This window comes from Nicotiana tabacum, chromosome 21 (assembly GCF_000715075.1).
Source record: "Nicotiana tabacum cultivar K326 chromosome 21, ASM71507v2, whole genome shotgun sequence".
Lineage (NCBI taxonomy): Eukaryota > Viridiplantae > Streptophyta > Magnoliopsida > Solanales > Solanaceae > Nicotiana > Nicotiana tabacum.
The window spans coordinates 51,997,970-52,008,217 of NC_134100.1; the positions used below are offsets into that span (position 1 = coordinate 51,997,970).

Consider the following 10,248-nt stretch of genomic DNA (forward strand, 5'->3'; position numbering starts at 1 on the left):
CCAATAAAATCCCACAAGTGGAGTCAAGAGAGGGTAGTGTACTTTACCCCTACCTTGTGCAGGTAGAGAAGGTAGAGAGGTGGTTTCCGATAGACCCTCGGCAAGTTATAGATTGCAAACTAGCAGAATCGCCTATTGAAAACAATCACAAGTTACAACACATGAGTTGGAGAGTCTGTTGATTAGGAGAGATATCGGAGGTTGGTTGGAAGACTTATTCATTTTCCCACTAGACCAGATATAGCCTATTCAGTCAGCTTGGTAAGTCGGTTAATGCATGATCCCCGAGATTCTCATATGCAAGTTGTCTTTCACATTTTATGATATCTGAAGTTTGCTCCAGGCAAAGGTATGCTTTTCTCCAAACATGATCACCTCCCGGTAGAAGCCTATATAGATGCTGATTGAGCTGGATCTCTAGATGACAGAAGAGTTACATTCGGTTACTGTATACTCGTTGGAGGGAACTTATTTGGAGAAGCAAGAAGCAAAGTGTAGTTGCTATATCAAGTGCAAGAGCAGAATAGATCTGACCCAGGGTGTTTGTGAACTTCTTTGATTGCAAAAGTTACTAGAGGAATTGAGACGGTCCGAAAAGGGAAAACTTTCCTTATACTGTGACAACAAGGCTGCCATCAGTATAACTCATTATCCAATCCAGTATGACGTGTTGAAATTGCACTTCATCAAAGAAAAAGTTGAGTGGGAACTTTATATAAATTCCCTTGTTCATGGGATGTAGCAATCATCATAGAAATACAAGAAGCCTTTTCTTCTTGCTAGAAGTCTTCACTATTTATATTTGATCCTAGTGCTAATCTAACAAGAAGGCACAGAAAAGGAAATAAGGAGGACTCCTTGTAGAATTTCTAATCTGACATAAGAGAAAGAGATGAAACTCTCCTGTACAATGATTTTCACAAAAAAATTAGATCCATGTTGTTTCATGTTGTTTAGTATATGACATAATATGATTCTCTCCGAATGACATCCAGTCTACTATACACCCTGTAACCTCATGAGTACACCACACCCTGTAACCTCATGAGTACACCAAAAATAAACTAGGAATGAGAGGCTATTCCTCAAATGTACGTAGTCGTTCTCTATCCCGTCAAAAGCTTTTTCTCTATCCCACCAAAAGGTCTCCTATTTCCTTCCGTTCACAGGACCCATATGAGTGCTAGTGGAGCAACATATCAAGCTCTTCAAAATTTTTTCCTTGTGAATTTCCAGCTGGAGAGTCCCTCGTTCACTGTGCGGGGCGTCATCATTGCGTCCCAAACCTAATTCAAAATCTCACACCATAAGCGAATTGCCACCGAACAAATGTTGGGTTAGGTGGTCCACATCTTCACCTGGACATTTGCACATGAAGAACCAGCTGACATATAATCTGTTTTTTTCTCAAATTTTCAGCTCAGTATAGCTCCTCTCATTGCCAACCAAGTGGAAAATTACACCTTTCTAAAATTTTATGTGTAGTATATTTCAAGTTTCCAAGTTCAACCAGATTTTGTTTTCTTTTTCCTTGTCCCTCATGTCTAACCGATCAGATTGCCTCACGATTCATGACTGATTTGTCAGTCTTTGTCATCAACCACCTGCTTTTTATCCTTTCTGGCATGGGTTCTTCTCAGCAGTATTACTACATTCATGTGCAAATTTTGGAGTCTTCCCTCTACAGAACCGGTAGTTTGCTCTTGATAAGTAACCTTGGACCCCGATATTACTTTAGTCAATGAAGGACACTATTGACAGGATCTAGGAATGGAAGTAGAAGTCCTCTTACCCATTGAACAATTAGAAAATTTTCCAAATTTAACTGCAAAGATCTGAAATTTCTCAAGGAAGAATCAAGTCATCTGCCCCATTGAGTTTCATTTAGATGCATGATTTCTGTTCCCGTAAAGTGGCTATGTTTTTGTATTATCTTGTTAAAGCTGCGACATCAGATCTTGCACTCAGAAATCTTTTTTCTGGTTTCGCAGGCAAAACGCCTTCCATATAGAGAAGCTATGGCTTCCAAAATTCACAGGGGTAGCTCCTCCCAAGGCTCCTGGAGAGAGGAGATGCAGCAGGCTTCAGATAAGTCAGTTATAATCAGTGAAATTTTGGACCCAAGGACTAAAAACCTCTTGTCTATGTCAAAGATAAGTGACTATGTTTTGTCAAATGAGCTTGTTAGCATGGCATTGGCCATGGTGGCAGAGGACCGTCAAATAAATGATGTATTGGAAGAACTTTTCGCTGAAGAGGTGAGGCAACTGGCATGAGTCATGCTTACTGGGTTTCTTGATTTTCTCGGTCTCAAGTATTAGAGGAGCCACATTTTGCCCCAGTAGTCTAAGTTGCTCCGACACGGCAGTTTAGGTGCCGCACCCGTGTCGACACGACACTAGTATGGGTGTGAGTATGGGATCTGTACCGGATCTGGTCAAATAATTTTGGGTACTTTGACCACGACGGACCAAAAAATTTGAGGCGAGATATAATTTGATTCCCGAAATCAGAACCAAAATTAGGGTAAATTTGAAGAAAATAACATGACCTTATCTAGGAAATCAATCATTTACTTATCTACAACTTGAGAATAAAAAAAGAATCCACACTTTACAAGCTATACGTAAGTATTCCACAAAATTTCTCATAATTTAAATATTTTTATTTTTTTGAATTGTTTTCAGCCGGATTCCCGCACCCGTATCCGTACTAGGATCCGTATCCCCGAATCTTAAAATTTACATCTTGAACGATCCGACCTCTAAATCCCTTCCTATCATGCTAGTATTCTGCGACCTATATTAAGGCTGTAGTTATTATTGTTGTCCATGACTAATAAAAACCTTTTGACATTGCAGGGAAATGAGATGCAAATAAGAGGGGCAGATCTCTACCTTTGTGAGGGTGAGGAGTTGAGTTTCTACGAAGTGCTCCTACGTGCGCGACAAAGAAGAGAGATTGTGATTGGTTACCGTCTTGCTAATGCAGAAAAAGCTATCATCAATCCCCCAGCCAAAACAGAGAGAAGAAGGTGGTCAGTCAAGGATGTTTTTGTTATAATAGCTGACAAGGAATAAAAAATACTAACAGTGAAATCCTTTTAGCCACCTGAATTTCTCGCGTATCACTGGTAATGCAAGGTGCTGTAAGATCTTGTCAGTCACATCTCAAATAAATGAGCTATGGATGGAGATGAAAGAGCACTGAGTATAACGATGACATTTTGGTTCAGGAACCATAGCGTTACACAATCAACCAATTTGTTGCCTCATCAACTCTTGTTGTTCGTTCACCGAGTGTACTAGGATAATTGGTTACAGTTTTCTCTAAATGCCATAGGCAGTAGACTCTTTCCTCTCATGGAAAGGTATAACAATGTCTCTATAACGATGCCAATTTTGTTGTATATCAAGCCTTCAATGTGTTGTACCACTACACTAACTGTGAAGGCACAAATATTTATGTTGAACTTTGATCTATAATGCAGAAAGGTATCATCAAATTCTTGGGCTATGTTTCGACATTTTTTATTTATAATTTTGTTTTGACTAGACATGTCATTAAAGATGCAACCTAAAGGTGAAAAGGTAAAAAGAAATAGTAAAGGTAACTTCTCAGCCATCAAGTGGAATGTGAAGGCTATCATGGCCACACTAGAAGAGAAAGCAAGTATATCAGACTGGGTGGGTGGCATGTTTTGCTAAATTCGTAACACAAACTAGATCGACAAGAAAAGTGGACTCTGCTGACCAATGAACATAGTGTTTGCAGTGAATATCCAACAAATGTCTAACATGGTACATATTGTGTGAATTAAAGGTATCTAAGGGATCGGGCTGACTCGGGTTGACCCGGTAAAAGACCGGCCTGGACCGACCCGGTAAATGGGGGTAGAGCTGGACCATTCATCTTGAAAATCGAGGGTCGTGCTGGTTAGAATCTGCTTACCGATTCACCGGAACCAGTAATCCTGATAAAGAATTACCATATCCTTACTGGTTCCTTACCGGGTTCATGATCAAGACCAGCCGATTCAATGACTAAATTTTTTTTAATTTTTTGACCATCGGCAACGGTCAGAATTTTGGCTTCACTGATGCCCAACTACTATTTTTTTGCAAAATCAGCCATTTTGGCCTCCAAAATTTAAAAAATTGCCCCTCTTAAAATTTAAAAAATTACATCCTTACCCTTTGAAAAACTATAAATAGCCTCCGCTCTTTATTTTTCACACACAACTCTCTCTCAATTTTAATTCTTCCCCCTCTTTCTCTTTTATATTGCTTTCAAAAATCTATTGACATAATGGATAGTCCTCCTACGTGCCTAGACCCAAAGAAGAAGTAAGATGTGGAATTATTTTGATCAAATAAATACATATACAATTTAATGTAAACTTTGTACGCAAACATATAAGCATGAGCCAGGGGCAAATAGAGGGGGGACGTGTACTCTGGTCAGACATTTATTTTAAAGATACTGTCACGACCCAAGATCCATGTGACTAGCATTAACATACTACTCAACTCGAGCGAACCAAACCTATATATATATATACCCTCTCTTATATGCATGCAGAAGCCTTTCGAAACATAAGCATTTTTAAACAATAAAATCCATGCATGAAACTTAACCTTTAAAATATTTTTTTTTCATTAAACAAAAGACATAAAGGTAATTATTCATTCATGCATGTCATATGAGTAACCATAGCTTACAACCAAAAGAATAAACTACTTTTATCTATGGGATCTTGATGATACAGAATAAAAATAGTCAACCGTGAAAGACCCCGATGACTCAAAAGTATAAAATAAATGTTACTCCACGATAGTAAGACTGGAGCCTCACCAAAAGTATTAGTTGGAGATGTGGAGTTTTTCTATCCGCAGTGCTAGCACTACTTAGGACCGGTGCCTGAACACAAAAATATAAATTTGGCCAACTGGCCTAAGCTCCACATGCCTAGTATGAATCATGAACCATTTTTCTAAAAAATTGAACAAGAGAGGAAATAAAGATCAGGCGACATGTAAAATATTGATATAGCAAGGAAGCATTTATATCAATTCACAGTTTGAACAAGAAAGTGAAATAATAATGTAAAAAAATATTTCAAACTCATTTCCTTTAGCATTTCAGTTTAACCAAAATCATGTGATTTTAAATTTAATGGGTAGCATTATGCCAATGGATGCGACGCATCCACCCTCTTCTCCTATAGTTGGAGCATCTTTTATTCATAATTTTGCACTCCAAACATCCTAAATCATCACACACAACTTAATTAGTCGAAAACCAAAATTTAACATATGTTGGGCATTTTTAACACCAAATAGCACCAAAAAGTGGTTAAAACATGGGTAAAGTAATATTAAAACATATAGAAATATGCCCAACATCACCACCCCACACTTAAACCTTTGTTCGTCCTCGAGCAAAGTAAAATCAACCTGTAATAGGCCGAACAAAATTAAGCTTATCACTATCAAGCTATAATTTTTTTCTTAAGCACAAGCATACCTTGACTTTGGTTGATACCACAATTAGACCTTTGCATATGCATTCTTTAACTTACTTCCCCATATTTAAAATATGCCGAGCACAATATTGAATAGTTCAAAACAATCAAATAGGAAATTCGGGACATCTCAACCTCAGAAACTGACTCCCTGGCATAACTACTTTCAGGCCAACTTACTTACTCTGACTAAAGAGTTTAATAAAGTCACCTTTCCATCATGAAACATGTGCCCTCATCACAAATCAAAGAGAGATAGTTGACACACTCAAATAAAATTCGAACGTAATTTAAGGACTTCAAACAGTGGAAGAAATCGCTCACTCTCTCAAAGAAGTTCACATGTGCACAAAAGGTACCATAGGCTTGCCCGTTATGTAAGTCTCTGCTAATGTAGGCCTGCTCAGTCTAAAATTAATTAGGACTTTATCATGGTTGTAACATGGGCTAAGGAACGGGTAGGATATTTATAGAAAATAGTGGTTAACCCTCCTAAGCACTTTAACACGTCAAGTAATCACTTTAAGCGCAACTTTCTTCAACCCAACTCCAAACATCACCCCCAAAACATTCCATTTTTCATTAAGCACTACTTTGACTCACACTCACTAGCAAGGACAAGATGTATTATTGCTTTTGCTAATTTGTTTTCTCTTCTCTCAGATTTTTCTTTCTTTTTTATTTTTTTTACGATTTCTACTAGTGGTGTATTTCTTACAAAACAAGTGCACCTTTGTTCCTTTCATTGCTTTCACTTGAAATCCACCCAAGTTTCCTCCCTACTTCTTCTAGCGCTTATTTTACAAGTTAAGTGCTTTAAGAGGTAAAATGATCAACATAATATCGATTAAGAATAAAAAAAAAGGTATGGGCTTGTAATGTGGGTACCAAACAAAAGGTTTACAGGCTCAACATGACTAACTAGGGATAATTTTATTTGTGGTAGTATTAAAGTTCAAAAAGGATCAAAGAATGCCTAAAATCATATCAAACAAAGAAAAATCTAGGATTTCGTTTCAACTCACATGCAGGGCAAGTTCTAGACACAAATGTACTACATGAAACTATACAAAAATGTTACCACACAATGGCACATGATTCAATTAAGATGGATATATTCCAACTCTCAATCAAAGCAAGTACAGAGTTAAGCCACAATTTTAATGCACAAGGCACAACATTTAGCACAAGAGTCAAAAAATGAGCCTAAGCGTTACAAAACAAGCTATTTTATTTTTCACGGTACAAGTAGTTTTAGAAAACTCATAAGAAAAGTTATTATCCACATGCCTAGGTCTAACTCTGCTGGTAATCCACATGCCTAGGTCTAACTTTGCTGGTATCAAACAAGTTGTAACGATCTGACCGGTCGTTTTGAGTCCTAGCACGTCGTTCGGCGTTTTGAGGCCTTGAGTAGCTTCACTTCAGGTATTATGACTTGTACGTGTGGTCGAAATTGAATTTCGGGAAATCCGGAGTTGATTTAGAAAGAAAATTCTCATTTCGGAAGCTTTAAGTTGGAAGAATTTACTAAAGTGTGGTTTTGAGTAAACGACCTCGGAATTGGTATTTGAAGGTTCCAATAGGTTCGTATGATAATTTTGGACTTGGGCGTATGTCCGGATCGGTTTTTGGATGACCCGGAACTGTTTCAGTGCCTATTCTGGAGGGTTGGCATTTGGAAGAATTTTATAAATTTGGGTTGAAGTGCATTTCAATGTTGTCGATGTCCGTTTGGGATTCCGAGTCTGGGAATAGCTCTTTATGGTGATTCTAGTATTGGGAGCGCGTCTAAAAGTGGATTTGGAGGCCCGTAGGTCATTTGGCGAAAGTTAGAAATTTGAAAGTTTTTTTTGAAAAGTTTGACCGGGAGTGGACTTTGTGATATCAGGGTCGGATTCCGATTCCGGAAGTTGGAGTAGGTCCGTAATATCGAATGTGACTTGTGTGCGAAATTTGAGGTCAATCGGAGGTGATTTGAAAGGTTTTGACATCGAATGTAGAAGTTTGAAGTTCTAAACTTCATTAAGCTTGAATTGGGGTGCGATTCATGATTTCGATGTTGTTTGGCGTGATTTGAGGGTTCGAGCGAGTCCGTTTTATGATTCCAAACTTGTTGGTATGTTCGAACGGGTCCCCGGAGGCCTCGAGTGGCAATCGAACGAGGCTCAAACCAAGTTGAAAATTGGGAGCAACAACTGAAGCTCCTAGTTGTTGTCATAATTGCACCTGCGTTTGGCCATCTGCAGGTGTGAGCTACGAGCCGCAGAAGCGAAAGTGCGAGGCAGCTCAGCCACTGCAGGTGCGGAAGTTTTGGCGCACCTGCGTGACCGCAGGTGCGAGAGCAGTAGTCACAGGAATGGATGGGCTCACAGAAGCGGTCCCTTTTGTCCGCAGATGCAGAGCTTGGCCAGGTAAGGGAAATGCGCACTTGCGAGGATTTTGTCGCAGGTGCGAAAAGTCGCTGGGCAGAATCGTTTTAAAGAGCGGGATTTGGCTCTTCTTCTCTCACTTTTCACTTAGTTGGGGCGATTTTGGAGAGCTTCAAGGAGGGATTTTCATCATCTATGTCAAGGTAAGTGATTCCCGCGTATTGTGACTTAAATACAAGATTTATACATGGATGCAAGCATGAAAATTTGTAGAAATTTGGGATTTTGAAGAAAAACCTAAAAATTGGTATTCTTGGATTTTGATCATGAATTTGGGAATGAAATTGAGAATAAATTATATATTTGAGTTCGTACTGCTATGGGTAGTGTTTGTCTTCAAAAATATTTGGAATCCGGGCACGTGGGTCCGAGGGTGATTTTTATCGACTTTTCGAGCGGAGTTGGAATTTTTTTGTAAATTGAATTATAATGAGTATTTGAGTATACATTTATGGATTTGCACATTTACTGACTAGTTTTGGAGCGATGGGCATCGGCTTGAGTTGTTGGAAAGGCTTTGGAGCCGATTATGGGACTTCAGAGCGAGGTAAGTCTCCTTTCTAACCTTGTAAGATGGAATTAACCCCATAGGTGAATCAAATCATTATGTGTTACTGTTTGTGGGGCTACGTACATACGAGGTGACGAGAGTCCATGCGTAGCTACTATTATGCTTATGTTTGAGTAGTCTAGGACCCATATCATGTTGTACTTGTGATGTTTGCGTCCTACTTGTTAATTTAATTATTCAAGACATTTAGAAACTCGATAAAGGAATTATAAAAAAGGTTAAACTTCATTTACTTGATAGTTAAATGAGAATTTGAAATTTTGGAATATTTGCCCCTTAATAAATCTTGAATTGGTTGTTTAATGTGTTTTCTCTTTTGTGGAGCGGGCCGAACGCCTCGGTAGCGGGTAGATGCATCTATGGTTCGTGCCGTTCGACCCTCGGTAGTGCACAATTTAAATATTATATTGGATCGGGCTGTACAACCTCGGCATGATTTGCGCATGATATATTTTTGGAATTGATAATAATTGATATTGCTTTCATTGGCCCGAGATACAAAAAAATGTTAAATGACGAAAATAAATTTGGAAATTTCTTTTGAACAAAAGAATTGTTTACTTATTTCATGATATTGAGCTTACAGCCGTTCTACATAATCCAATCCTAATTATATCATTGATATTTTATTTATAGCACATAGTAAGTGTCGGAGTCGACCCCTCGCCACTACTTCTTTGAGGTTAGGCGGGATACTTACTGGGTACGCATTAATTTACGTACTCATACTACACTTGCTGCATATTTTGTGCAGGTGCATATATGTCTAGTGGCCTTGTGGGCGCAGAGGCGCGGTTATTGCGGGGACTTAGGTGAGTTGCATTTCACTTTATGAGTCCGCAGCCAGCAAAGTCTCCTTCAGAGTATTTATATATCTCCTATCCGAATTTATATTCCATACAGATGTTGTATTTTGTTTTACATTCCTAGTTGAGGCTCATGCACTTGTGACACCGGGTTTTGGGGTGATTTGGATTGTCCTGTATTGAAATTGTTAAAAATATTATTATTTACTCTGTAAATTTTATCTTTTACTATTTAATTGAAGGAAATATGATTTCAAAAATATTAAAATGAGAACCAAATTAATTATTTATTTTTGGCTTGCTTGACAGCGGTGTCCGGCGCCATCACGATCTTTAATTGATTTTGGGTCGTGACACAAGTCATTAAGTATGCCGAATTCAGTGTGAGTCTCTATATCCTATACTACTCTAAAAATTAAAAGTACCCGGTTCAATAATTCATCTCTTGAAAAAGAACCAGTGCCAAAGAAAACCCAAGAGCGATTATTGTCTGCTAAGACTAACTAAAATCAAAAAGATTTTTTTTTCATTGGACTTTAATCCCTCAAGAAAGCTTCCCACAAAATCTATCGTCGGCAAAAGTCCAAAATATTTCTGATTTTGTTTTACAAATTAAACAACGGAAGAGTACTATAAATAAGCTAAAGATTTCACAAAATATTACCTAGACAATCTCCTAATCCCACACTTAAAATTATGCAATGTCCTCAATGCATACTATAAATAACAAGAGGATAAAAGAGACTCCATGGTAGGCCAAAGACCGAAGCATTAGCAGCTCACGGGATACTCAGACTTCTCCCAGATATGATCCTTTGTGTGGGTACCCCACACTTAGTTCCAACTACCTGTTCGCTTTTGCACAAGCCTACTGGCTTGATTCCATGCTGCTACTCCTATAAAATACAAAAATAA

At 38.3% G+C, this 10,248-nt stretch overlaps 1 protein-coding gene across 6 annotated transcripts in view; it reads left to right on the top strand.

Annotated features, from left to right (window-relative positions):
• The window catches only part of LOC107778701 (ion channel CASTOR), a 46,504-nt gene extending 42,999 nt beyond the window's left edge, over positions 1-3,505 (top strand). For 4 of the 6 annotated variants that reach the window (XM_075241537.1, XM_075241539.1, XM_075241536.1 and 1 more), the window contains 2 exons: positions 1,992-2,258; positions 2,862-3,505. In XM_075241537.1, the coding sequence (XP_075097638.1) occupies positions 1,992-2,258; positions 2,862-3,080 (486 nt within the window). In that variant the 3' untranslated portion in view covers positions 3,081-3,505. The remainder of the gene's footprint in view (positions 1-1,991; positions 2,259-2,861) is intronic. The other 2 variants (XM_075241541.1, XM_075241538.1) reach the window with 1 other exon arrangement.
• The last annotated feature ends 6,743 nt before the right edge of the window (positions 3,506-10,248 follow it).